The sequence below is a fragment of the Gopherus evgoodei genome, chromosome 2, assembly GCF_007399415.2.
Source record: "Gopherus evgoodei ecotype Sinaloan lineage chromosome 2, rGopEvg1_v1.p, whole genome shotgun sequence".
NCBI lineage: Eukaryota > Metazoa > Chordata > Testudines > Testudinidae > Gopherus > Gopherus evgoodei.
Genome location: NC_044323.1, coordinates 236132377 through 236160344, shown reverse-complemented (window position 1 = coordinate 236160344; position 27968 = coordinate 236132377). Strand labels below are relative to the sequence as shown.

Genomic DNA, 27968 nt, shown 5'->3' with positions numbered 1-27968 from the left:
TGCTGGCTTACCTTGCTCACTATTCTTGTTTTCTTTCTCATGTGAAGAATGCTTTCTGCTGTCTAGCTGCACACCAAAGGCACTACCAAGAGAAGTTGAGGTTTTAGGATAAGAAACTTCCATTACATTGATATGGCAGTTAGTTGGACAGAAATCGCTGCTGTGAAGTGGTGAGATCTTTGACTTAGCTTGTTTAAAGGTAGGCCATGCTCTATTTTTTAACACTCGTGAAAACTAGAAGCAAGAAAGAGAAGAAAGTTCTGATTAATAGTTTTCTGTGCATAGGTAGCCAGTTGGAAAACAAAGCTTAAAAATGGTTTAGGCATTCTGCCTAACCTTTCAAATTTTCATCTTTTGGGAGGAGGTGAGGAGTTCTTTCTGATTTTAGGTTTTTATTTTTAAAATAAATTCTGGGTAATTTTTGCAAATTAGAAATAGATTTCTAATAAGGATTTAAGCCATTTATTTTCTTTCAAATGTCTAAGTATTAGTCCCATTTGAAGTCCTGTGCTTCTGAGAATGAGCTCCAGAAAGTATAGGGGGTCCCTACAAACTACAAACATAGCAAATTTCCAGTATTTTCAAGTATGCTTTTTCTAAAAACACTCTCAGATATTTGCTTTAGTTTAGTTTCTAATAAATATAAAACCAGAAGCTAAAATTATGAATTTATCTCATTGAGAAGGAAGTTGCTGCAAACAACTATAAACAAACTCCATATTTTACAAACTTTGCTACACTTGGGAATTAGAAAATGCCTCAACTTTGAAAACTGAAGTACTGGTTAAATAAGGCATAGACTTCTAAGAAATAAATCTTTGAAAATTAGATTGAAACAGTGCAGGGATGTTTATTGACTCAGAGGCAGTACATCTATTTTACTTCTACAGTGTTCCTCGGAATCAATGAAGATTTCTTTTTATTCCTGTAACTATTTTTGTCCCCTTTCCCAAGTAGTGTTACTTCGGAGAATTAGATCATAATCATGATGACAAGACCATTATAAACTCTTAGATTAGGTGACCACATGATGTGAAACACAACTGGATTAGGGTTTATGTGAAAACATGTATCCCCCCTTTCAATTCACAGTCTAGAATCAGGGGAGATTTTAATGGGAACATCCATCATCACCTGCAAGGAGCTGGTGTTTTAATCACATCTCATCCCCAGTTAAAATATTGCATAACAGGCACATACCTTATTAAACAACACTGATAATTAGGTTCATGCATCAGAACATTTTTAAAAATTACCTTTCAAAGTGCTTACCCAATTAAATGTCCATGTACATACCACTGATCATCTGGCTTTAAGTATCTTTTAACTGAGTCAAGCTATATCCCCTCCCTCACTGCCCATAAAGTGGTAGCTGTATGTATTGGGATTTAAACATGTGTTTACTTGTGATGCTACTGACTGTGTAAGCTTGATAAACATTTCTGTACAACCAGCATTCAACTAATGAATTATACTTAAATATTTGTATCTAGGACAGGATCCTGGATATTACACAAAGTCCAATTATGGAATTGTTTAAAACTGAAGAATGTACCAAGAATTAAGAAGGCACTAAGAATATTTAATGGTAAAAATGTTCCTCCGAGCAGTACATATTTCATATTTGAATCTCCCACACATCCTGTTCCACAGAGACCAAATGCCTGGTTATGATTTAATCAGGTCATAAGTCAAGTCCAAACTTCTTTTCATACATGTATTGAGAAACATCTGGGGCCCATGGCACGGAACCTGAAGTATATTACAAGCAAAATAATCTGAAATAACAGGAACTGTGGAAAGCCACTGGGTTTCTATTTTTAGAGTTCAAACTTTCACAGTGAAACTTACAGTAAAGCTAAGGCATTCTGAGAGACTTTTGTTGCTATGGTTACATTTACCTTGCCAAAAGAAAGGCATATCTTTCCTGGAATATGAACAGTGTTTCTAACAGTCATTGAGAGCTAAACTGTGAACTTGCATCATACTTATTGATTTTGGTGAGGGTGAGTTTGAGGCTTCTGAAAGTGTGGATCACGCTGGCTAGAAGCAGATATTGCAATTAAAGGCTCTGTTAAGTTTTCCAATGTGGCTATGCCATTGTACTTCAACCTAGACTCAAACTCTCGCTGTTCTTGTCCTGCACTCTTGTTCATAAAGACTATGCATCATACTCAGTTCACAGTAGAAAACAGGAAAGGTATATGAGACAGCTATTAGTTACCTAACCTCCACAGAACATTTCTGACTGAGTGGTTAAAATAAGTGATGCTCCCATCTCAAGAAACCTGAGGTTCACTTTAGATAGATATATGAAAGTCTGGATGTTTAGACTTATACTGGCCAAAGTCTCTAGAGCAGGGATCGGCAATCTCTGGCACGTGGCTCACTGGGATAAGCACCCTGGCAGGCCGGGCCAGTTTGTTTACCTGCTGCATCAGCAGGTTCGGCCTACTGCAGCTCCCACTGGCTGCAGTTCACCGTCCCAGGCCAATGGGGGCGGCAGGAAGTGGGGCGGGCCGAGGGATGTGCTGGATGTGCTTACCCTGGCGAGCCGCATGCCAGAGGTTACCGAGTCCTGCTCTAGAGGTACGTCTACCCAGCAGCTTGAAGGGTGCTTCCTAGTTTAGGTAAACAGACACTGTGGCTCTGCTCGAGATAATATGCTAAAAATAGCAATGTGACTACAGCAGCATTGGTGGCAGCCTGGGCTAGCCACCCATATACGTACTCAGGGAGTTCGGCAGGACTGCATTTGGGCAGATAGCCCAAGTCACCACCTATGTCACTGCAGCCACACTGCTATATTTAATCTGCTAGCTCAAGTTGGACAAGGGCTGTCCACCTTCATTAGGGAGTACCCTCCTAGCTGCTGAGTAGACATACCCTAAGAAAGGGTCATTACCCCCCTAGGAAGCAATTCTCCCCTCCCCTATCCCTGACCCCTGTCCCATCCCTCCTCCAATTTTCACAGAAATATGCAGGGTCTGTTAGAGTTCACATTAAACCTCTCACCTCTGTTTAGAATTTTTGCTTGCAAAATCCCAGAACAGACCAGTTTGCAAATCTCACATCCTAGATTCAGATGACAGATGGTGCAAACAGTTCAAAGGAGAGGTATCAGACCTACTTCAGACTGGCCCCACAATTCACAAATAATTGGGATAGAGGAGGGAGGAAACTAGAGGTCACGAGAAGAGAAATGCAGGTTCACTTGGGGGAATGGGAAAAGGTTTAATTAGTTTATGCCTAGCTTAGTTAAACTAGTCACACAGAAGTAGTGTGAAACTACAGACCAAACTCAAGAAATGTGTTCACTCATTTCCTTACAATATGCAATACACTTTTTGCCATTTTTACAAACTCAACAGTTAGCTAACAGTTGTCTGATAATTTACAGTGCAGTCTGTCAGTAGTAAAGGTGGAAAGGGTTGACTCAAATTACAGTCTGCAAGTGAGGAGTTAACTTATAACAACTTTATATTTTAAATTAACATGCAATATGAACAGAATTTAATATCATTAATATCACTAATATCACTTCGAGCAAGTTCTGAAAATTCGCTAGATTTATGAATGCTGTGAAACAGAGTGCTTGGTCTTTCATTGGAAATACCCAGAATTTCTGGTTATCAAGCTGGTTACTATCTATACGTTCAACAAGACGAAGAGAGGATAAGACTTATCCCATGAATGAAAGGCATAATGAAGGGAACATGTATATTTAAAAGACTTCCAGAGGTTTTTCTCCCTGATGCTAGGAGAACCTGACCACTCCCAGTTACTTGCACTGGGTCGCTCCAGCACAGGCCCTAGTTCCTTACTGGTTACAAGGGGCCCCTGCCCCTTGCAAGTCTTCTTAAGTCTTTCCCTGGGAGCTCACCGCACTCCCTGGTAGGGTGGGGGTGAAGATCTCTCAGATGGGTGTTCCTCTGGTGGCTCCAGGAGTCACTACAGCAGTCTTTTACCTACAGCAGTCCTGCTCCTTCCACCCCGGCTGACTGCAGTTTCCTCCATTTTAAAGGCCTCCTGCCTATCATACATGATACCATACAGGAGGGGTGGAACTAGCCCTGCCCGCACAGCATCTCTGGCACCTTCCTCATCAGTGTGGGGTTTATACACCCCCTCACAATATAATTATGCAATTATTCAGTTTAGGTACTCAGGCATCTGCGTGGGTCAAATTTAACCACCAGTTTTGTCATTGCAACCAAAATGTTTTATAGATATTCAAATTCATTACTTTTTTTTGGTTCTTCCACAACAAGGAAATAGCAGATTTTCAAGACATTTTCTGATCCATACCTTTTTATAACTAGAGATTCTTCGGTAGATATGCTCAATTTTCTCACTGCAAATTACACTGAATCTACTTTGGAGGTCAGTGGGGATTACTTCATTTAAAGAATTCAAACTGTTGCAGTTTTGCACAAAATGCTCATCACTTTTAGCCAGGGCTTCAAGAATCTGTAGTAATAAAGACAATGGCAGTACATTATGAAGTCAGATGACTAAAATGAACATTACTTATCAGTCCTGATATTTACAAGCAAAAAAATCTGAAAATCAGTTGTCCCTTAACATTTTAGGTATGGTGCATAGCTAGAAAGAATGATGCTTTGGGAGGAAAGGGTTCCCTTTAGTAACTCCTTGTCTTAGTAATAGCAACTCCAACTATACAAGTTATATACAGTGGTTTCATGACCACATGTGGTTATGGACTTGTTCTATCACTATTAATGTAACCATTATGTCTTTCTTGAAATACATTTTCTGTATGTGTGTTGTAAACAAGACACGAGAAGTCATTCTTCCGCTCTACTCTGCACTGGTTAGGCCTCAATCGGAGTATTGTGTCCAGTTCTGGGCACCGCATTTCAAGAAAGATGTGGAGAAATTGAAGAGGGTCCTGAGAAGAGCAACAAGAATGATTAAAGGTCTTGAGAACATGACCTATGAAGGAAGGCTGAAGAACTGGGTTTATTTAGTTTGGAAAAGAGAAGATTGAGAGGGGACATGATAGCAGTTTTCAGGTATCTAAAAGGGTGTCATCAGGAGGAGGGAGAAAACTTGTTCACTTTAGCCTCTAATGATAGAACAAGAAGCAATGGGCTTAAACTGCAGCAAGGGAGATTTAGGTTGGACATTAGGAAAAAGTTCCTAACTGTCAGGATAGTTAAACACTGCAATAAATTGCCTAGGGAGGTTGTGGAATCTCCATCTCTGGAGATATTTAAGAGTAGGTTAGATAAATGTCTATCAGGGATGGTCTAGACAGTATTTGGTCCTGCCATGAGGGCAGGGGACTGGACTCGATGACCTCTCGAGGTCTCTTCCAGTCCTAGAGTCTATGAATCTATGCTCGCAGGCATTTATTTCAATTAAGTGTACATATTATGGGATGCTGACTTATCAGCTACAACATTTATAATAAAACTAACCTGTTGACAGATTATGTGATACTGACTCAGAAAATCAGCGTACACAAGAACTCAGCTCAGTCATTTTTACTATTTGTTCAGCATAGATGAGATGAGCTGACAATTATCATATTCATTAAGGTACAACTCTTTCACTGTATTCAGTCAGTAAATTAATTACAAGTTTCAGATTCCTCAGATCTAATTAATAATGCAAAACTCTTCTTCAAAATATTTTCCTTCTTCTATTGCTATAATGACATTTATTTAAAAACAGTACCAAGTCTTCAGCAGAACAGCTTTGGATCACATTTTTCATGATATATTTAATAATAGTAAAACTCTGCACTACTATAGTATCTTTCATTTGAGAACCTTGACCTGCTTTACAAACTTTCACTAATTAAGCCTCATCTCTCCACAGTGTAGGAAAGCAATGCAGAAGGACCCCTTCCCCATCCTACTGAAACATAGCTGCCTTTGACAAAGAATATACAACTATTTAATACTGCAAAGCAACACAAGGAAGAAAATGAAGAAAAGTATTATATTGAACTGCAAGTGCAGAGGAATTTAGGTTAGTAGATTGTGAAACCACCTTCTGAAATTTCAAGTTGGAATTGAATCAAGTGCCATGACATTTTTAACTACCATAATCTCTGTTTAACATCCCACATGAAAGACAGTGGGGGGTCTGATTCTCCACTAACCTACACTTGGTGTAGTCATTCACATCAGTGTAAACCGGATGTAAAATGCTATCATTCTGAGTTTGTAGTGTTGTACACCCATTTTGCACTAGTGTAAACAATTACACAAGATGCAGTCCAGTTAAGAATTAAGCCCAGTTTTTGCAGTAGCACAGTGATTCCTGATATCATGAGACAGGGGTCAGTACTGACTTAGACTATGTCTACACTTATGGCAGCATGTAGAATACAGGCACTATACATGTAACTATGTGCCATAGTAAAAGGCAGACTGCATCCACATTTGTCACTTTGGCATGAAGCTACAAGTGGCAGTAAAAAGCTCCAACAGCAGGGAGGCAATAGGGAAAGGCTCCACCATGAGGAGGCAGCAGGACGATACACTACTAAAAATATCAGCTCAGATGTGGAAGGCACTGCTTGAGCATATACAGAGTCCCATAGGGTATATACCCTAGGGTTCAGGTGTGCAGGGCACTCTACTCACCTAAGCTGTGCCTCACTGTCTACACTGCTATTTAGACCTGTGCTAGCTGGGCAGGCAGTGTCTGTAGTCTATATCCCATCTTAATTGTAGATGTATCTTTAGAGCGAAGACAGACCCAATGATTAACCATCACCACTTTCTGCAGTACCTAGGTGTTCCTTGAAGATCTACAACCAATTCCTGAACTGGCTTGACTCAGTATAAGGTAGTTGTACTAACTGAAGCCAAAAGTCAGTGTTCTGGAAGCTCTAGTTTTCTTACAAATACTCAAAGTATGGCAGTGGAAAAATTAATCCTAAAAATATAAGATTAGTAAAAAAATATTTAAATTAGAAACACTTCTACATACTGTATTATTAGAGCAAGTAATAACATCCCTGTGGTTCAATGATTTAATCAATGAAAAGATAACCTGCAGAAATTGAATTCACTCTACAAAGTTTTGGCTTTTATTTTTATTTATCCTTGCCTGTAACTGTGTAAGCGATGAAACAGGAATTAATAAAAAGCTGTATTCCTACACGAATTGATAATTAATAGTTAGATGTAAAATGCAACTGCTCTAATTAAGACATCTTTCCCGTGTTATTAATAAGAAGTCCCACTTTTGCAGCTTTGAAAGTATTCAGATGAAAATTTCCAAAGTAGCCTCAAAATTTTTGTGCAACATTTTCCTAATCTATATTTTCGCAGATGCATTTTCCTGTGTCTATTCAGAGGGAGATAATATGCAAAGAAAAAAAAAACCAGCAAGGTACCTTGCTATTTTTGTGTATGCAGAGAAACTTAAGTTCAGAAAGTTGTAGCTGCAGTTTTGGAGGTCAGGTTACAGACCATTTGAAAATGGAGTCTTGAATATTTTTTACGTGACACTTCATATCTTGACCCTTCAAAAAGTTTTGAGGCTCAATTACAATAAGTTTCTGAACTTCTCTGAAGTTTTTTTGATAGCAAAAAAAAAGGAATTCTTTGGCATTTGTTGAATTTAGACGTTCAGTTTATGACCACAACATAACTTATTTTGCTTACTGAGTACACAGTCATGATTCAAAATGTCAGCGGGACAAAGGTGACCTGAAAATATTAGACATGAAATAAAACCAGATGTCCCTCTCAATCAATAACGGATAGATGTGACTTCAGTGGAATTAAGTATAATACAAAATTAATACACATTAAAATGTATTTTTTCTACATAGGTCTCATACCTTCGCAGTCAAGCTGAAAAAGCCCTTTGGTTCAATCATTTTCTCCACCACATGGCATTTTATTCCAGCCGTACTGTCATACTCATATACCACTCCATATTCCAGATGAACATTATCAACAGTGAGACTCACATGATCCTTCCTCCCATCAATTATTGCCATTGTGTTAAACTTGTCAATTACTTCTACAGCAAAGAAAATTAATAGTTAGTTTTGTTTTGGCTGCTTCAGACCTAAATCAAAATAAAAGAACAATCACTGCAGACCATATGGAAGTAGCGATCTTCTGAAAATTTCTATTGAAATGAACATCAAGAAATCCCAAGGTGACTAGGTGACTCAAACTCAGAAAAACTCAGGTCTGGGGTTGACTAAAGTTTGGGTTAGATGAAGTGTGAGAAAGTCTGCTGGAATAGCCCTATGACACAACTCATTGGTTGTAAAGGGAGACATTCTGCTTTTCTTACAAGCTGGACATGTTGCAACAAATAGGAGTGGAAAGTTGGAAAATCCTTGTTTAAAACTGTAAAATATCAGGGTTGGAGGGTCATCCAGTCCAAACCCTTGCTCAAAGCAGGACCAATCCCCAGACAGATTTTTTCCCCAGATCCTTAAGTAGCCCCCTCAAGGGTTGAACTCAGAAGTCTGGGCTCAGCAGGCCAATGCTCAAACCACAGAGCTATCCCTCCCCACACTGAATGCTTGCTCCAGAGACATACATACAACTCTGAGGGCAGCATTTGCCCAGAAAAATTAATTGAAAGTCAGCTATTAACCATTTTCTCAATCATCCTTGTAGACTCATAACTTTTGCCTGAAAAGTATACTGAAGGACATGAGACTCATTATTTGTGATCCAATAGAGCTTTGAATTAATTTTAATTCCCCTTAAATTATTTTATTATTTGTGAGATTTTAATGAAAGTGCCATACTACAAAATTTCTCATGGATCCAAGGAACTATTCAGCTAACTCACTCAGTATTATAGGGTGATGGTATTTTTAACTCTCCTCTGTGTCAGATACGCAATTGCATATAAATTCTTATATAAATTAAAACCTGTAGTCTGCTTTCCGTTTCCCTAGTAAGAAGAAGAAATTTCTATGTTCCTTGCTAACAGAAAGAAATTTTAAAGGATGACATGCAAAAAATAAAGATCACACCTTCCACTTTACAATCAAAGGCATCTCCTCCCTCATCTCCAGGGGGTTTCGAGTTCGCTTTCAGCAGGTCTTCCTGTGCACTCTCTATACTGTTATATACCCACTGTATGGAATCTTGCTATAAAAGAACAAAAACTGCATGTATAATCAAAGAAGTCTCATTTCACTGCTTTCAAAAAGGAAATAGTTATTTCAATTCCCTACCTCAAGAGGATGTTTATCAGTTACTATCTGTACTTCATTTTGAAAAAACCCCAATAATATTGAAAATGACAGAGGAGTGAGACTGATTTTATCTAAAAACAGCTGTAGAGAAACATACTATACCAATAACAGAGATTTCATCAGTTCATTTGTTTTAAACATTGTATGCATTATGGCTACACTTTGTTTTCTGTGTCAATAAAAATGCCCTTAATGCATATCTAAAACAAGTTGTTTTAATACACTGAAAACCTTATTAGGACAGGAAGCTATAAAAACAACAGAACCAACTTCTCTCTCACTAAACCTGCTGCACACCTACTGGAGCTTGCATTGATTGTTGAATACCAGCCATGGGGGCATAACACATTTGCTTTGCTTCTAAACCACTCCCACTTTGCATTATGTGCACCTGGAGAACTCCACTGGTGCTGTCTGTAAGAATCCTTATGCCTATACTCAGTATAGAATTGCCTCTGTTCCATGCAGATCAGATGTTTTTTCCTCAGACATGTTACACAAAACTTGATCTTACTTGTATCCAGAAGTGGGGGGTGCATAATCAGATACTTTGGGCTCTAATTAATATGTCAATGTATTTAATAATGTATTATGCTAATCAAATATGGTGTAGGCAGAACACCCTTCTCATCCCCATAGTTGACTTGCAATGTACCTATCAATCTCTCACCCTCCAATTACTCTAGCAGAATAAATGACAAAAATAATCCTGCATTTTGTGACTGAACTGAAATCATAGCCTGCAAAGAGGAAAGAGTGAGATGAAATGAAAGTTAAGCAAGGATGCCAAGAGTTAAACTTCAGTATGTCTTCTATACAAACTGTTAAAGCAGGTTGTGCTTGGTTAAGGTAAAATACAGACAGACTTCCCGATTTGGGAAAAGATAGTCTGTGGCACTTGGGATCACCTCCTGAAAGAGTGGCTGCTCTGGAAAGGATATCTCACATTAGACAGATGGGGAGCAGAAGCCTCAAGTGAAAGGATGAGAGCCCTAGGAGGCACAACAACTCCACAAGTACATGCAGTCAAGAACACAAGAGAGCGAGTAGCCAGAGTTCCATACACATAGTGAGGGGCACTAATTGTGGAAGACAGCATGAGCGGGTCAATGAGAAGTGCCACGCACTAGGACAACTTTGCAAGGACTGTGGAAGTTGAATCATTTTATCAATGTGTACAAGATCAGAGGACGGTCCCAGAAACATTCAGTAAGATATGTACAAGAGGGAGATGGCACATCAGACACTGTTGATAACATCATTATTCTCTCCTTGAGTCTGAGCACATATTATGTTCAGGCTGTTGGGACAAGATAGCAACAAGGGACAATGCCAACCTCCGTGAACGCAAGAGTGTTAACTGGGAAACACTCTATGCAATTTCAGTTGGATAGCGAGGCCTCCTGCAATATGATCAAACATACCTTTCACAGAGAGCAGACACAATCTAATAACATACAATGTGAGATTAATGCTGTCCATAGGAAAATGTGACCTCATAATCACTAATCCAAAAAATAACAGATGATACCAGCAGAAGTTTGTGGATGATGATAAACACCATTGACCCCTCTTGGGGAATACAGCCATACAAGCCACAGGTCGGATCAGGTGTAGCATCAGAATTTTATAACTAGAGTACAAGAAGCAAAAAGAGAAATCCTGTGGATAATGGAGACCACTTTAAAAGTATATAGGGATGTTTTTAAAGGCAATGGGTGCCTCAAAGGAAAGCTTCAACAGGAAATGGACCCAGCAGTGGAACCTTTGAGTTTACCATGAAGGAAAATTCCAGTGGCACTATGTAATCCAGTACTCAAGGAGCATGAAAGTCTGCAGCGCAGGCATATCATAGCACCAGTAGAGGCCAGTACAGCCTGGGTAAGAAGCATGGCAATGATAAAGAAGCCATCAGTGAAATTACATATCTGCATAGACCTAAAGCCACTGAACAAGGCATTGTCCCTTTATCCACTTCCCACAATTGATGACCTCTTGGTAAGACTTTCCAAAGCCAGAATCTTTGTAGTCTCTAATGTGAAGGATGAGTTTTGACATAGAAGGCTGGATAAGAGTCCAGTATACTGACAACCTTTGCAACATCATTTTGTCCCTGCAGATGGCTGTGCCAGCCCCAGAGATGTTCCAGAGAAGACTTACCCAAGCACTGGAAAGGTTCCATTAAGTGAAAATAATTGCAGATGATATCCTCATTGTAGGTGAAGGGAGCAACGATACAGAACAGGGGTAGGCAACATTTTAATGGAATTCACATCCACTTGCAGTAATTGTTCATCTAATGATAGGCATGCAAGCAGTCAATTTTTAAGTTCCCCTTTTCTGGATGTGTCATAAACAGATAGCTAAGGGTTAACGTCTCTTTCACCTGGAAAGGAATAATCTGAACCACCTGACCAGAGGACCAATCAGGAAACAGGATTTTTTTCAACTCTGGGTGGAGGGAATTGTGTGTCTGAGTTCTTTGTCTTCTACCTGACTCTTTCTCAGCTATGGGAAGGATTTTTCTATTTCCTGCTTTCTAATCTTCTGTTTCCAGTTGTAAGTACAAAAAGATCAGATAGGATTTATATGTTTTTTTGGTATTTACATGTCTATAGTTGCTGGAGTGCTTTGAATTGTATTCTTTTTGAATAAGGCTGTTTATTCAATATTCTTTTAAGCAATTGACCCTGTATTTGTCACTTTAATACAGAGAGACCATTTGTATGTATTTTTCTTTCTTTTTCTATAAAGCTTTCTTTTAAGACCTGTTGGAGTTTTTCTTAAGTGGGGAACTTCAGGGAATTGGGTCTGCAGCTCACCAGGGAATTGGTGGGAGGAAGAAGTCAGGGGGAGGTCTGTGTGTGTTAGATTTACTAGCCTGATTTTGCATTCCCTCTGGGTGAAGAGGAAAGTGCTTTTGTTTCCAGGACTGGAATTACAGAGGGTGGACTCCCTCTGCTTAGATTCACGGAGGTTGCTTCTGTGTATGTCTCCAGGAGCACCTGGAGGGGGGAAGGGAAAAGATTTATTTCCCTTTGTTGTGAGACTCAAGGGTTTGGGTCTTGGGGTCCCCAGGGAAGGGTTTAGGGGGGACCAGAGTGCCCCAAAACACTCTAATTTTTTGGGTGGTGGCAGCAGTACCAGGTCCAAGCTGGTAACTAAGCTTGGAGGTTTTTCATGCTAACCCCCATATTTTGGACGCTAGGGTCCAAATCTGGGACTAGGTTATATGACAGGATGCCCACCCATCTCCACAGCAAATCCACATCTGTGAAACAGTCAGTCCACCTCAGGTATAAAGTGCTTTTTATCCCTTTAATTTAGCCAGTTTAGAGAAAAAGAATCCATGCTACTTTATCTGGGAGTAAAAATACTTCTTTGATCAGAATTCAGAGATAACTGCCTCAATTCTGTACTGAAGCACAAAGAAACATTTTTATGAAGCAGTATTTGCATGATGCAGTTGAAACAACCCCCTATTTCTGCTGCTTATCTCATATCTGTTCAGTAGGTCTGAAAGGATGATTTCAGATTTAGTTTTAATTGGATTTCAACACTCACTGAAGGACATTGTGAAATTAATTAACTGGTTCACAGTTTATGAAGAATTTCCAAGAGCGTGGAAAGATTACATTACTGAATCCAGCTGTTTTGTTTTATCATGACAATTACTGTGGACATTCAATTTTCTTTCTAAACTAAAAGCAAGAATAATTTATTTGCTCATATTGAAAAAGGAAACTCAGAATCCTTGAAATATTTATTTTCTAACACTGCACTGTAATGAAAGTATAGAGACACCTTTACAGACAGGATATATTCACTCTGCTCTGTATGTGCTAAGTGTTAATAAAAGTCAGGAAAAAGATCAACTGTTTGTGTTATGTTCTCATGAGCACACAGCTAGCTGTATAAACTCCACTCCATCCAGATGAGAAGATATTTCACGGTGTTTTCTGCACAGAGTTGTAATGCTGCTGGAAATAATCCTTTAAAAAGATAGCATGAGAAAACTATTTGGTTAAAAGCTTAGTTTTTTGAAGCAGAACTTAAAGAGACCTTGAATATCAGCAATAAATATTAAGTAATCATCAGTTTTTATATTTTAATTAGCCACCTCCCCTTTATTCCCCCACAACTGGATGTAAAGAACAAAAATAAACAATGGATAGAGCACTGAGGACATAAGCAGTAAACTTGTCTACCTGCATTGGACGCCTGTATTTCCTGCAGGCTGTGACGTGGGCGATAACACTTGCATGAGTCTCTTTGCTGACATTAATTCCATTTACTTTAATTATGCACTGTCCAGGGTGGAGTCCTGCTGCAGCTGCCACAGTTCCTTTAAAAACAATTGTGAAAGTTGCCAAATTCCATGCTAAAAGATCCCCTTTTAAACATACAGTCCAAGTGCTTCAATCTGCATATGTATCTGCTATTATTGATTCTTGCTTGTTGCTAATACAATGAAGTTCTGAAGTCAGTGAGACTCTGCAAAGATTATGGGGTCCATGCTAGGGATCCCCCTTGTGGGGACCATATCATAATCCTGTAGAACAATTTACTGGAAAACTATCCAAAGCAAGTTACTACAAACCTCAGCTATATCAATTTAATTGTTATTGTCTTAGAATAAATTTCATCTGATAAAATAGTGCAGAACAAGTTATCCTCTGTTGGTTTTGTTGTGTCTGATTGCAGAGTTCATGTAATACTTTATAGCTTATAAAAATAATATGATGTAATGCATTATTTCACTAAAAATAACATATTGCCAACAGCCCAGTACTGATGTATAACCCAACAATAACAAACCAGTGTGCACGTGAAATTAAGGAAATGTTATTTCAGTAAGGAAACAGATTTTAATTTTAAGCTTCTAGTGAGTTATTACTAAATTACTGTAAAAAAAATTTTTTTAAAAACCACCTTAATATTCTTCCTTTCGTAGTCAAATTCTATTGTGAAACAAATTCTGAAAAATTGCTAGACACTACCAACTAACACTCATGGTTGGTTTGTTGCTAAATTTCCCCTGGCACCTAGCTGAAAATGCTGGGGAAGATTTGCCTTTTGTAGTAAACGGTAAAAAAAATCTGTAATTTGAAAATAACTATAACTATTCATTGTCCTAAGTCTTTGCTCCTTGATTATAGCAAATGTCTCTATTGATAAATAAAAATCAGAAGCTTTCTGACAACTCTCCCTATAATTCAAAGCAAGTATTAAAGCAGACCAGGAGTTTCTTCTCAAACAGTCTGTGAAAAACCCAAGTCCAAGGGCATTTCTATGTATTCAATTCTATCTTAATCTCTTTACCATTTCATCTGTAATGGAAAATGCCTAGCTTCCAGCTTTAAAAAAAAACAACAGTCAATAGTTATTGGAATAGGAAATTTTATTAACTTTAATCATTGTAAATAAAAATGAAGAATACTCTCTGAATAAAATAAAATATACAGTCAGTAATCTGCTTCTATAATAGAATGATAACCTTGAAAAAGTCCTGTGTACAGCAAAGGTAGTGTCAGTGTAACATATCTTGCCAGCATGCCTCAAATCTATTCTAGAGGGACTGGCTCTTGGAGTTTTAAGTTAGTTTGGTCTCCAGGCATATTCCATTCTTTTATCCTCTGTTGAGATTGCCAACAAAAGATGCCAATGAAGAATAAACATGTAGCCGCCAGACTGATACAAAATATTTGGGGCCCTCCTGCACAGTTGAAGAGCTGGCAAATAGAAAAATCATATACTGACTTGTAAACTGTCTGAATTTGATAAGGAATGCATTGAAAAAATAAATTCGGAATCCCATACTATGATTTTTAACAATCACTTTTTACAGACTATAGCTGCACTTTAAATTAAGTTACTAGAGTAAAGTGTCTTGAAATCACACCAAAATCAGCTAATCTGGTTCCAACAAATATCTGGATTTAGAGACAAAGCTTAAACAAACCCCATTAAATAATATCCTTCAAGACTGCAAAAATGTTATTCAGACTCCAGAAAAACCATGGTCACAGTTCCTTCAGGAAAGCATTTAAGCACATGCTTAAGTGCATCCATGTTCAGCAATTTACTTAAGCATGTGCTTACGTGCCATCAAGATCAATGGGACTAAAATATTTGCTTAAACGCTTTGATGAACAAAGATGGACAGCTGAACTGAGACTCAGGTGTGGAAGTAATTAACAGACTGGTGTGTATTAGACCCTATGCTCTTGAAGACCTGGTTTCTGGCACCACAGCTCAGGTCAAAATTGACTGGTTCTTTCAACTGGTTGCTTTGCCAAATGTAATCATACTGCTTGGTTTAAGACTTCTCGGTTACAGGGGGTAAATTGCCACAGCATAGGCTAAAAATATGGTTTTAATGAGCTCTGCATTTCATAATACACAACAGATTGTTTACTGTAGCAGTGAGAGGGGCTCCTCATCAGTGTTAGAACAGCAATCCAGAGTACATTGGGTTAAAGAGTTGGCAAATGTTTGGCAATCATGTCACAGAAAGGACATAAAACACTATATAGAGCAAACATCTGTAGTTAGTAAAATGGTCTAAGTCACTGGAGTCCAGAGCTGTATGAAAGGATTTGTCCAGACTGCACATATGTTCTCAAAAGGGTTTTCAGATGAGTCAGACCATAAATGTGTAATTTAATAACTAAGTAGCTTTCAGAACGTTGCTTCCAAATGCCATTTACTGGATCAATTACTTTTGCATTTAATAATTATTCCTGAATCTGTAAAGGATATTTGACCTTAAAACCTATGTAAGTGTTACTGAAAGAACTACAGTAATTTAAATATTTGTAAAAACCAAAAAAAGACGGTCTAAATTTTAGCCAAATTAGCATATTCATAAGACAGTATTTTGAATCACTACCTATTTACCATTTGTTATGCTTGTAACAAAATAACATTCTGTAGATTTTTTGAGGGTAAAACAATTAAAAATCTTATTAGGCAGTTTGAGTTAATGGTGTTTGTCTCAACAGGAAAGAATATGTAAACTGAAATTACAATTTACAATTTACAAGTGAGATCGACCTCGACCAGGCCTAATAAGATGTTAGGCAGATGATTACCATGATCCCATTCTGCTCCTGTTTCTTACCTCTTCCAACAGCATGGACAACCGATGGACCAAAGCCCCGAATTTGGAATCCAAGCCCATCTGCAGAGTCAGGGATCTTCACTGTCCTAATACCAACAGAGACTCAAGATCAAATATCAGATGTTGACGTTTTGTTCTTTAAAGTAAAGATTGGTCACAGTGGGAAAAGTAACAGGTAGTAAAAATCTGCTTATACTCCCCCCTGCTATTTCTCATAATTTTTAAAAATAAAAAGAGCTAAAGGAAAAGGAGAGATGGTTTGGCCAAAGCTATTTATTCATTTATATTCTGTCTTATAGTGCTCATCAAATACTACTTGAGCATTTCACATATAGAATGATTTTACCATCACAATACCCATGAAAGCAGGAGAATATTATTCCATTTTACAAAGAGAACTCAGTAAAAAAGAGATAAAGGCCTACATTTTCAAAAGTGTATCTTGATTTGGGGTTCATCTATTTTTGACCCCATATGAAACACTTTGAAGGGGCCTGGTTTTCAGACATTGCTGTTTTACATTCTTGCTGTATTTATCTCATGATTCTACCAAAAAAAGGAAAATGTGTCTGTAAGGACTACAGGTTAAACTTTTTCATTTGACGTTCTTATAGACAATATTTGAAAAATTCAGAAAAATTGAAAACTTTTCCCCAAAAATTCCAGTTTTAAGTAAAGGCCAAATTTGAATAAAAATTTCATTCTGAATTTCATTCATTATGAATAACAGAAAAACCTACAGAGAAATACAAATAGGAGCAAAAAAAGACAGAGGACTGATCATGATGCTCTTATTCAGTAAGAACATCAAAACTTGGCCCAAAGATAATAGCATGATAAGACTGTAAGACTAAATAGCTGAACTGTTATAAGAAAGGTAATTCCATTTAATGGAAAATTTCAATATTTCAAATTGGTTTTATTCCAATTTGGAACCAAAACCAATAATTTCAAAATTCTGGGCAGAGCTACACTCTGGAAAACCTGGACTCCCCAGCTCACAGATAGCCCACCTGGTGGACTGCCCTAGAGCCACAGACCTTGGTAGCCCTGAAATCCTTAACTCCTGAATAGTGTGACTGCTGGGCTCCTAAGGAGCTGTGAACTCTAGATACTTTGGGAGCCCAGGCTGCTGAGGAGCTGAGAACCTGGAATCCAGAGCTCCCAAGTTCTCAGCTTCCCATCAGTCCATTAGACAGGCTACCGAGGAGCTAGGAAACATGGCAGGGTTCTGTTGGAACTTTGTCAGAATAGAACTGTTTCCAGAGAACATTTCAATTTTGATGAATCAGCAAATTCCAGTGAAAAAATATGCTCTCCCTTAGGCTTCAGAGACCAAGCTCCAGCCCAACTAGTGAGAGCTCCACAAGACCAAATCTGTCGACCGGGGCTGGGAGGTTTGCTGCTGTGGGCTGTGTAGATGTACCCTTGGGCACTATGGTAATAAATAATAATAATAATTTTGAGAATTGGAAAGAGATAAATGTAATTTTAAAATACGTTCACACAATATGGTAAAAAAAAAATCTTCCTTCAAATATAGCGTGGAGTATAAATCAGCTTCATTACTTCGCCTCTTGTTTATAGCAGGGGAAGCTGAAAATATGGTTGGCACTTGGAGACAATTATAGGCAGATTCTGAATCCAAAACCTTTTGCATCCCAGGTGTCTTTCTAAAAACTGATGTATTTTACAAATAGATTTTTAAAGACTGTTGGGTATTAACTAAAGCTGGGGAAAACTCAATGGTCTCACTTTGTAAAATTTCCACACAAAATGCATTATATAAGAATCTCTCCCTACTTCATACACACACTCTGGGGGAAACTATGTAAGACCCGAGTCTTGTAGAACTCATTAGTTTAAGCTGGCTTTGTGTTTTGGACAAAAGCTGAGACATATTCATTTTCACTTAGGACTTCTATCAAGATTTGAACTGAGGTCTACGCAGGGGAAGGCCAAAGCACTGACCCAGTGCACCAACTAGCCTGCAAATGTTAAGTTTTTCTAATTTTACCAATATAGGACTCAATCCAGAAGTTTCTGCTCACAAGTAGTTCCACTGATTTCAACTGGAGTTTTTCCTGAATAAGGAATTCAGGATCAAGCCTCTCCCTAGCAGTACTATTTTAGCAGCGATTGGTAAATTTTGCAATTAACCATAACTCATTCTTAAGAACATTCATAACACATGCTAAGACAAACAGTAATCAATCCTATAGTCTCCCCTCACTGGTCACTGGATAAAGTTCTGTTAGATATAGGATACCCAGCCTTGAATGCAGGAAACTGTTTTCAGACATGAAGCCTTAAATATTGGACAGAAAGCCTGATGAAAACTTAATGAAAAAGCTGTTTATTATATTTGCTGTATATAGTATATTGCACTTTAAATTTGGTTCTTAATAGAGAGGCCTTTACCTTGCAGACTGTGCCAGAAAAGGGAAGCAATAAATACATTTTTAAAACAAGAAACAAAAGGGAAGAAACCGAAGGTTAGCACAAAGGTTAGGAAGAAACCAAAGGTTAGCACAAACCAAAGGTTAGCACATATATACATTATTACAAAGATGTAGAGGTACATTGTGCCTTCAGACACAGCCCAAACAAAAGGCAATGTGTAAAATGCATTATCCCAAGAGTACATCCAGAGAGTCACTTCTCTAGGGCACAATTCTTCCCTTGCTTTCTCCCTTACTTTGTGTGGGTTTTTATTAGCTGGGACATCCCAGTGCCAAGATGCCCCTCCCTGCTCACCTGCTCTGGGGTGTGCATGGGAGGACAATTCTCTTTTCTTCCAGTGCAGATGCATGCTACAGTTAGCCTGTGCATGTGTGTAAGGGGCAGGCGGGGGAAGGTCAGGGTGATTATGATTCCCCCTATTCTGTGCAGCCATGTAGTCCAAGTCACAATCTAGTCCTTAGTGTAATTCACCTGATTCACCGCTCTCTTAGGCTAGCGTAAAGTAGGAGTAATGCCATTAAATTTACTGCACCTATGTGATGTAAGTAAGGGTTAAATCAGACCTTTAATTCCTCTGTTTCTATGGAACACGTGTATTTAAGGCTTAGGCACAGAGGAAAAGAACTGAAGAAGTTGCACAGTAAACAGGCACTCCTTACTTCTTTTACATAAAGGGGATACCAGGCACATAAGAATTGTCAAAAACATTGTATTGCAAGGAGTCTAATTGTTAATAAAGATCTTGAGGGGGTTACTTTTTAATCCTATGTACTTTATTTGTAGAACCAGAACAGAAATGCAAAACACCCATTAGATCATTGAGTCTAACCCAGGTGAGGTCAGGAAATAGTCCCCAGAGAGGACGTTTATTAAAAACTGAATGTCAGCTAAGTGGGTCAAAACTGCCTATATATTCTTCATTTATACTTGTGGTTTCTACGTATATTTAAAATGACAGACTTCAACATCAAAAGTGACTGATGTTTTCCCTTTGCTGTTGTTGGCAGATAAATGTAATACAGATAAATTGAAAGCAGATTGATTAGATGTGGGGCCTGGCATGTTGATATCGTATCAATCATTTTATTATTTAAGAACAATACTTTTGCTTGCTCAGATAAGTGTATATGGGCCACTTAAGTAATTTAAATAACCTCTCAGCAATAGTACACCTTATCCCAATAATATCCCATAACATTAACTCAATGCGATCTTTCCTGTTTACTACCTAGACATTTGCCTTCTAGAATTCACTTCAGTTATCATTTTTTAAATGCCCAAAACAGGAAGCGCAACTTACTCCCTTGGTTTTGTGCTCACAAGTACCCTGAGGGGCCTTCTGCTGTTTAAGCATGCTTTCAGGAAGCAATCCACTTCGTTGAAGGGTCTCAAAAAAACTAGGTCACCATTGATGGCAAATATCTTCTTCCCAACTTCCAGGCCTGCCATCTAAGTGAGGGGGAGAAAAAAACAACACTTGAGCATTTTGTTTTGCTTTGTTCTTGTTAGGTTTGGTTTTTATAACCAACACTGTATTGATTTTGTCTGCCTATAGACAAGTCCATTAGGAGTCAGTGATTCTTTTTAGTCTCCTCCACACAGCATGCACAAAACAGTCCTAAACTATACCTGGCAAAATGTGGATTGTAAACTCTGAATTTCAAAAGCACTTAGCATAAAGGGCCCTAATCTTGACTGGGCCCTTTGGACACTGCTGCAGTACAAATCAATAGTCTTAATTATTAATATAATGTAGATAATGTGACTGCCCTTATTGGGCCAACTTTTATTATTGCCACATTAACTAACTTCCCTACCTGTTGCTCTCTAAAGACACTGAAACTTACTTTCAAATACAGAGGCTTGCTGAATATTTTAAGAAATATGTGAATATTTCATAAGTTACAAAAACAAACCATAAACTCAAAAGTTTTGAGTTTCACACCTTTGAGTGAGGTATACAACATGTCAGGTCAAAGAGAGCCTTTAAATTATTGGAGTATTTGTGGCACCTTAGAGACTAACAAATTTATTTCAGCATAAACTTTCGTGGGCTACAGCTCACTTCTTCAGATGCATAGAATGGAACACACAGACAGGAGATATTTATACATACAGAGAACATGAAAAGGTGGAAGTATGCATGTTTTCTATATGTATAAATATCTCCTGTCTGTGTGTTCCATTCTATGCATCCGAAGAAGTGAGCTATAGCCCAGGAAAGCTTATGCTGAAATATATTTGTTAGTTTCTAAGATGCAGGGGCGGCTCTAGGCATTTTGCCGCCCCAAGCACGGCAGGCAGGGCTTGGCGAGCTGGGGCCTGAAGCCGTCCCTGCTAACGTGCCACAAGTACTCCTGTTCTTTTTGCGGATACAGACTAACACGGCTGCTATTCTGAAACTTTTAAATTATTGGCCAACTAGAGAAGAAACTACCTCCAGCTAGAATGCTGCAGGATGCAGGGCCGCCCAGAGGGGGGTGAGGGGCAAGTGGGACAATTTGCCCCAGGCCCTGGGCCCTGCAGGGCCCCCATGAGAATATAGTATTCTATAGCATTGCAACTTTTTTTTATGGAAGGGGCCCCCAAAATTGCTTTGCCCCAGGTCCCCTGAATCCTCTGGGCAGCCCTGGCAGGATGTACAGAGCTGCTCAAGGCATCCTCCAAGTCATTGCCACTTGAGAACAGGGCAGTACTAGACAGTTGACAAAACAAAATGGAATTACAGAAAGATAACAGAGCTGGACTCAGGCTGGATATAATTCTATGGTTGCACCATACCACTTATTTGTTGTGTCTCCTTTAGGGCTGTCAATTAATCCCAGTTAACTCATGCGATTAATTCAAAAAAATTAACTGCAATTAAAAAAATTAATCATGATTAATCACACTGTTAAACAACAGAATACCAATTGAAATTTATTAAATATTTTTGGATGTTTTTCTACATTTTCAAATATATTGATTTCTATTAAAACACAGAATACAAAGTGTACAGTGCTCACTTTATATTACTATTTTTTATTATAAATATTTACACTGTAAAATTGATAAACAAAAGAAATAGCATTTTTCACTTCACCTCATAAAAGTATTGTAGTGCAATCTCTTTATCGTGAAAGTGTAACTTCCAAACACAGATTTTTTTTGTTACATAACTGCACTCAAAAACAAAACAATGTAAAACTCTAGAGCCTACAAGTCCACTCAGTTCTACTTCTTGTTCAGCCAACTGCTAAGACAAACAAGTTTGTTTACATTTACAGGAGATACTGCTGCCTGCTTCTTATTTACAATGTCACCTGAAAGTGAGAACAGGCATTCTCATGGCACTTCTGTAGCCAGTGTTGCAAGGTATTAACGTGCCAGATATGCTAAATATTCATATGCCCCTTCATGCTTTGGCCACCATTCCAGAAGACATGCTTCCATGCAGATGATGCTCATTAAAAAAAAAGGTGCTAATTAAATTTGTGACTGAACTCCTTGGGCGAGACCTGTATGTCTCATGTTCTATTTTACCCACATTCTGCCATGTATTTCATGTTATAGCAGTCTCACATGATGATGCAGCACATGTTCATTTTAAGAGCACTTTCACAGCAGATTTGACAAAATGCAAAGAAGGTACCAATGTGAGACTTCTAAGGATAGATATAGTACTCGACCCAAGGTTTAAGAATCTAAAGTGCCATTCAAAATCTGAAAGGAACTAGGTGTGGAGAATGCTTTCAGATGTCTAAAAAAAGCAACACTGAAGAGGAAAAAACAGAACCCGAATGATCAAAAAAGAAAATCAACCTTCTGCTGGTGGCACCTGACTCAGATCATGAAAATGAACATGCATCAGTCCGCTCTGCTTTGGATAGTTATTGAGCAGATTCCATCATCAGCATGGATACATGTCTTCTGGAATGGTGATTGAAGCATGAAGGGATATATGAATTTTAGTGCTTCTGAGATGTAACTATCTTGTGATGCTGGCTACAACAATGCCATGCAAAAGCCTGTTTTCACTTTCAGGTGACATTGTAAACAAGACATGGGCTGCATTATCTCCTGCAAATTGTAACCAAATTTCTTTGTCTGAGCAATTGACTGAAGTAGAACTGAGGGGACTTGGGTTCTAAAGTTTTACATTGTTTTATTTTTGAATGCAGGGTTTTTTTGTACATAAGTCTACATTTGTAAGTTCAACTTTCATTTTAAAGAGATTGCACTACATTACTTGTATTAGGTTGTAATAAAAAATAAATACAAAATGAGCACTGTACACTTTGTATTCTGTGTTCTAATTGAAATCAATATATTTGAAAATGTAGAAAAACAGCCAAACATATTTAAATAAAGGGTTTTTTTTATTGTTTAACAGTGCAATTAATTGTGCGATTCAAAAAATGTATCACACAATTAATCACAATTAATTTTTTAATTGCTTGACAGACCTAGTCTCCTTTTATCCTAATCCCTATCCCACAGTGAGATATAAAGGCCTTTAAAAACAGCTCTAAAAATCTCCTTTGTAAAATAAAATCTCAGATAGCACATTTTACTGTCACACTTCTCTGTACAAGTATAGTAAGTCTGGTTCATGTCAATGTGAACTTCTATATACACCACAGAGGTCTATCTGAAGCAATGTTAATGTAAACACAAGCCCTCTAACTTACTCATTCAGCATCTCAAACTCTATATTTTACATTATTACAAATAAAAACCATAAAAGCCTTGACACACAACACATTTATGGGAAATAAATCAAATCTATGTCTGCAGAGTAACACACGTTTTATTTTCATTCATTACATTTTCTTCTAACAGTGCTTCTGCCACTCATGAATAATGATGCCTTTGTACTCTATGTAGCACATGAAAATAAATATATATATAATTTGTGTATTGTATCTCTAAGTGCATATATTGGAAATCATAAGTAAGAATAAAATGATAGTAATAGCAACAGTCATAGCTCAGTTATAAACAAAAATGATAAAAACTATTAAAAACAACACTTTTTTCCTTGAAAAAACAGACAAATTAAAACACTACATTATCTTAAATTTTCAAAACTGTATATCAAAATACAGCTGTCACTGTACATTTGTAAACATTACCATAAAACAGAGCCAAATATCAGACTATATATTAGTATACGTTACCTCAGCATTTGACCCTTTCTCCACAAATTTAATAATTGGTAATTTGTTTTTGTCTTCTAAACCAAAACCATAGCTGCCTTCATTAGATTTAATCTGAAAAATAAAAATAAAATTACACAATTTGCCTTTCCATTAAACAATAATGCTTGGTGTTTATTTAACATTATTGAATCCTATTTATTGCTTGCCAATTATCATTCAATTTGTTTACTTACCAATAGTGACTTGGCTATGACATTTTCCACTACTTTTAAATCATGTTTCATAAGCCTGTGCTTCATATTTGATCCTTCCATTTCTTCATCCGCAAAAAAGCGAAAAAGAAGTGGCTCATCTTTAAATTCACTTTTTTCTAAGACTTTATGATACAAAATACAAAGATTAATCCTTTTATTATGAATTCCCAAATACATGTTTTAAAAACAATTAAATATTGGTGAAGTGCTTACACAGATTAAATGCAACAAAGCTATTTTTGAGTTAATTCTACAGTAGAGAAGTTCGAATTTTCATAATAAATTACACTTTCTAATTGTATATTTTCAAATGAATAAAAAAATCTTAAATAATGGCTGAAGGGCAGTTGAGGCCTCCCTTCTTCCGCTTCTCCCAGTTTCTCTAAAATGCTGCTGGGGAAATCATCTTTTCCATTGCTTCTATCAGAAGACCCATGCCTTGAATCTTTTTATTGGCTTCTAGTCTCTGATGGCATCAAATTTAACCCCCTTGTCATCAACTTCAAAACCCTACATATATCTCTGCTCTTATTCCTCTTCTTACTCTATATAATCCTCCTGATATTCTTGTCTTCCTCTTCCCTTGGGCACTCTCTCCTACTCTCTGCTTCAAACTTGGTCACGCTCCTCCAATACTCACCTCTTTCTCATTCAGCAAATGCCTCTTTTCTTTAATTACTCTTTAGAATTTCACTTCTTATAGCAATCCCTCCTACTTTCTTCTCACTTTTGTTCCCACATTCTCTCTTTACTGAACTCTTGTGCCGTTGTCTGGTCTTTTTGCATTAGTGTTCTCTTATAGAAACTGTGAATGCATCTGGGCAGGAATCATGTTTTTGTCAGGATCCTGGGCAAGGAGGCACAACTAAAGGCAGAAGCTTGGGATTCCAAAACTGAAGCCAGGGGTCAGAGCCAGTAATAGCGTCAAGAGTCAAGCTGAGGGGCTTATACAGGCACAAGGGGTCAATCAGGGATCACTAAGACCACTGTCAGCCAGATTCCTTGAGGCAGAATGTTCCATGGCATTGAACCTCAGTGGATTGAGGGTCACAAGAAGTGTCCCAGTTACAGCTGCTGCTGGGTGGCAGTGTAAGCGTGTTGGCTGCTTAATAATCCTTCAGGCCTGAGTTCAAGTCCTGTTGATCCTGATATTACTTAGCACCTCCTGTTGGGGGCACCCTGGTGGAATATATAATCAGCCCTTGATATAAAGCAAACAATCCCACAATGCATCTTGTTCCTTACTTACTGATTCAAGGTTGCTGGGGAGGGGCTTCTCCTTCATAACTGAATGGATTAGGGACAGGTGGTCCTAGGGAATAGTAGCACCCAGGAAATTATGGGGCCTGAGGATGTGTGTGACTCAGTGTGGGGAGTAGTTGTGGTCAGGGAGGTATTCCCCTTTTCAGGACAGGGCGTCGGCTGCCTTGTTCTGGGCTCCTGGGTGATAGGTGATAGTAAAATTAAAGCATGTGAAAAGTGCAAGGTCATGCACTTAGGGATTAATAATAAGAATTTTGGATATACGTTGGGGACGCATCAGTTGGAAGCGACAGAGGAGGAGAAGGACCTTGGGGTATTGGTTGATAGCAGGATGACTATGAGCTGCCAATGTGATACGGCTGTTAAAAAAGCAAATGCGATTTTAGGATGCATCAGGCGAGGTATTTCCAGCAAGGATAAGGAGATGTTAGTACTGTTATATAAGGCACTGGAGAGACCCCATCTGGAATATTGTGTGCAGTTCTGGTGTCCCATGTTCAAGAAGGATGAATTCAAACTGGAACAGGTCCAGAGACGGGCTACTAGGATGATCCGAGGAATGGAAAACCTGCCTTATGAAAGGAGACTCAAAGAGCTTGGCTTGTTTAGCCTGGCCAAAAGAAGGCTACGGGAGGATATGCTTGCTCTATATAAATATATCAGGGGGGTTAACGTTAGGGAGGGAGAAGAATTATTTAAGTTTAGTACTAATGTAGCCACGAGGACGAATGGGTACAAACTGGATATTAGGAAGTTTAGACTTGAAATTAGACGAAGGTTTCTAACCATTAGGGGAGTGAAGTTCTGGAACAGCCTTCCGAGGGAAGTAGTGGGGGCAAAAGACTTATCTGGCTTTAAGACTAAGCTTGATAAGTATATGGAGGGGATGTTATGATAGGATAGTTTAATTTGGGCAACTGATCTTGGATTATCACCAGATAAGTCTGTTCAATGGTCTGCGGGGAGATGTTGGATGGGATGGGAACTGAGTTACTGCAGAGAATTCCTTCTTGGGTGCTGGCTGGTGAGTCTTGCCCACATGCTCAGGGTTTAGCTGATCGCCATATTTGGGGTCGGGAAGGAGTTTTCCTCCAGAGCGGATTGGCAGGGGCCCTGGAGGTTTTTCACCTTCCCCTGCAGCGTGGGGCATGGGTCGCTTGCTGGTGGATTCTCTGCAGTTTGAGGTCTTCAAACTAATTTTGAGGATTTCAATAATTCAGTCCTGGGTTAGGGGTTGTTATAAAAGTGGATGGGTAGGGTTCTGTGGCCTGCCTTGTGCAGGAGGTCAGACTAGATGATCATATTGGTCCCTTCTGACCTTTGAGTCTATGAGTCTAACAAGACCCATCAAAGCTGTCTTTGGTTGAGCTCCTTACCCTTCTGAGATACTCCAAGTTTTTATGATATGTATATATCTTCAAGGTGGTTGTACCATTCCCCAAAGGTGGCTTTGATTGATAGAGCCTTCTTATCTAAAATCTCATAATTTTGTTCTGCCGGTGTGAGTTTATGAGAGTAATAGGCACAAAGGAGCAGGTGTTGTTGGGAGCCAGATCTTTGGGAAAGTATTGCACCAATTGCAACATTAGATGTGTCAGTTTCAACAATAAAGATCTGCATTGGACTGGGATGAATCAGGATTGGAGCACTGGTGAAGGCCATCTTGAACTGGTTGAATGCTCATTGACCAGGTGAAGGGGGTATGTTTGCAGAGAAGCTTTTTCTATGGACTATCTGTAGAGCCCTCCGTGGATAAAAATTTGTGTATGCATCTGATACACAAACATGGTCTATAGATAGCCGCAGATATAAAGCGGATATCTGCAGATTTGCAGGGTTCTAGCTATCTGATCTTAAAACCAAGGAATGAAGTGCCTACAAAAATTAGTGAACTCCAGGAAGCATTGAAGCTCCATGATGTTCCAAAGGGCTGCCCAGGTCCAAACAGCATCCACCTTTCTGGAGTCAATTCAGAAGCCCTTACTGGACAAGATGTATCCCAATAACTCCATGGAGTGCTAGCTGAAGCCGCACTTCTCAAGAGATGCACATATGCCATGTCAGTGGAGCCGATCCAGAACTGACCAGGCGTTTTGAGTGTGCTGCTCAGGGCTCTCTGAGAAGATAAATATATAGTCAAGATAGACTATTACTCCTGGATCTAGAATATCATGAAATATCTCATTTGCAAAGTGCTGGAATGCTGTTGAAAGATTGAGTGGCATTACCAAATATTTGTAGTGGCTGTACTGGATTCGAAAGGCAATTTTCCACTCATCCCCTGCACAGAGCCACACCAGGTTATAGGCTCCACGCACGTCAAGCTTGCTAAACTCCTGAGCTGCTGTTACAGAGTCCAACAATTCCAACATGAGTAGGAGACGGTACCAGTTTACGATGGTTACCTGGTTAAGGGACCAGTAATCCACACACAAAAGCAGAGTCCCATCTTTCTTTTCAACAAAAAGAACTCAGGCCCCAGCAGAGGAGGTGAAGGGATGGATAAA

At 38.6% G+C, this 27968-nt stretch overlaps 1 protein-coding gene across 1 annotated transcript in view; it reads right to left on the bottom strand.

Moving 5' to 3' along the window:
• The window catches only part of PREX2 (phosphatidylinositol-3,4,5-trisphosphate dependent Rac exchange factor 2), a 307653-nt gene that overhangs the window by 124436 nt on the left and 155249 nt on the right, over positions 1 to 27968 (bottom strand). The window contains 9 exon segments of the mRNA XM_030553242.1: positions 12 to 234; positions 4309 to 4470; positions 7829 to 8013; positions 8993 to 9110; positions 13426 to 13562; positions 16341 to 16426; positions 20104 to 20252; positions 23963 to 24055; positions 24178 to 24320. Of these exon segments, the coding sequence (XP_030409102.1) occupies positions 12 to 234; positions 4309 to 4470; positions 7829 to 8013; positions 8993 to 9110; positions 13426 to 13562; positions 16341 to 16426; positions 20104 to 20252; positions 23963 to 24055; positions 24178 to 24320 (1296 nt within the window).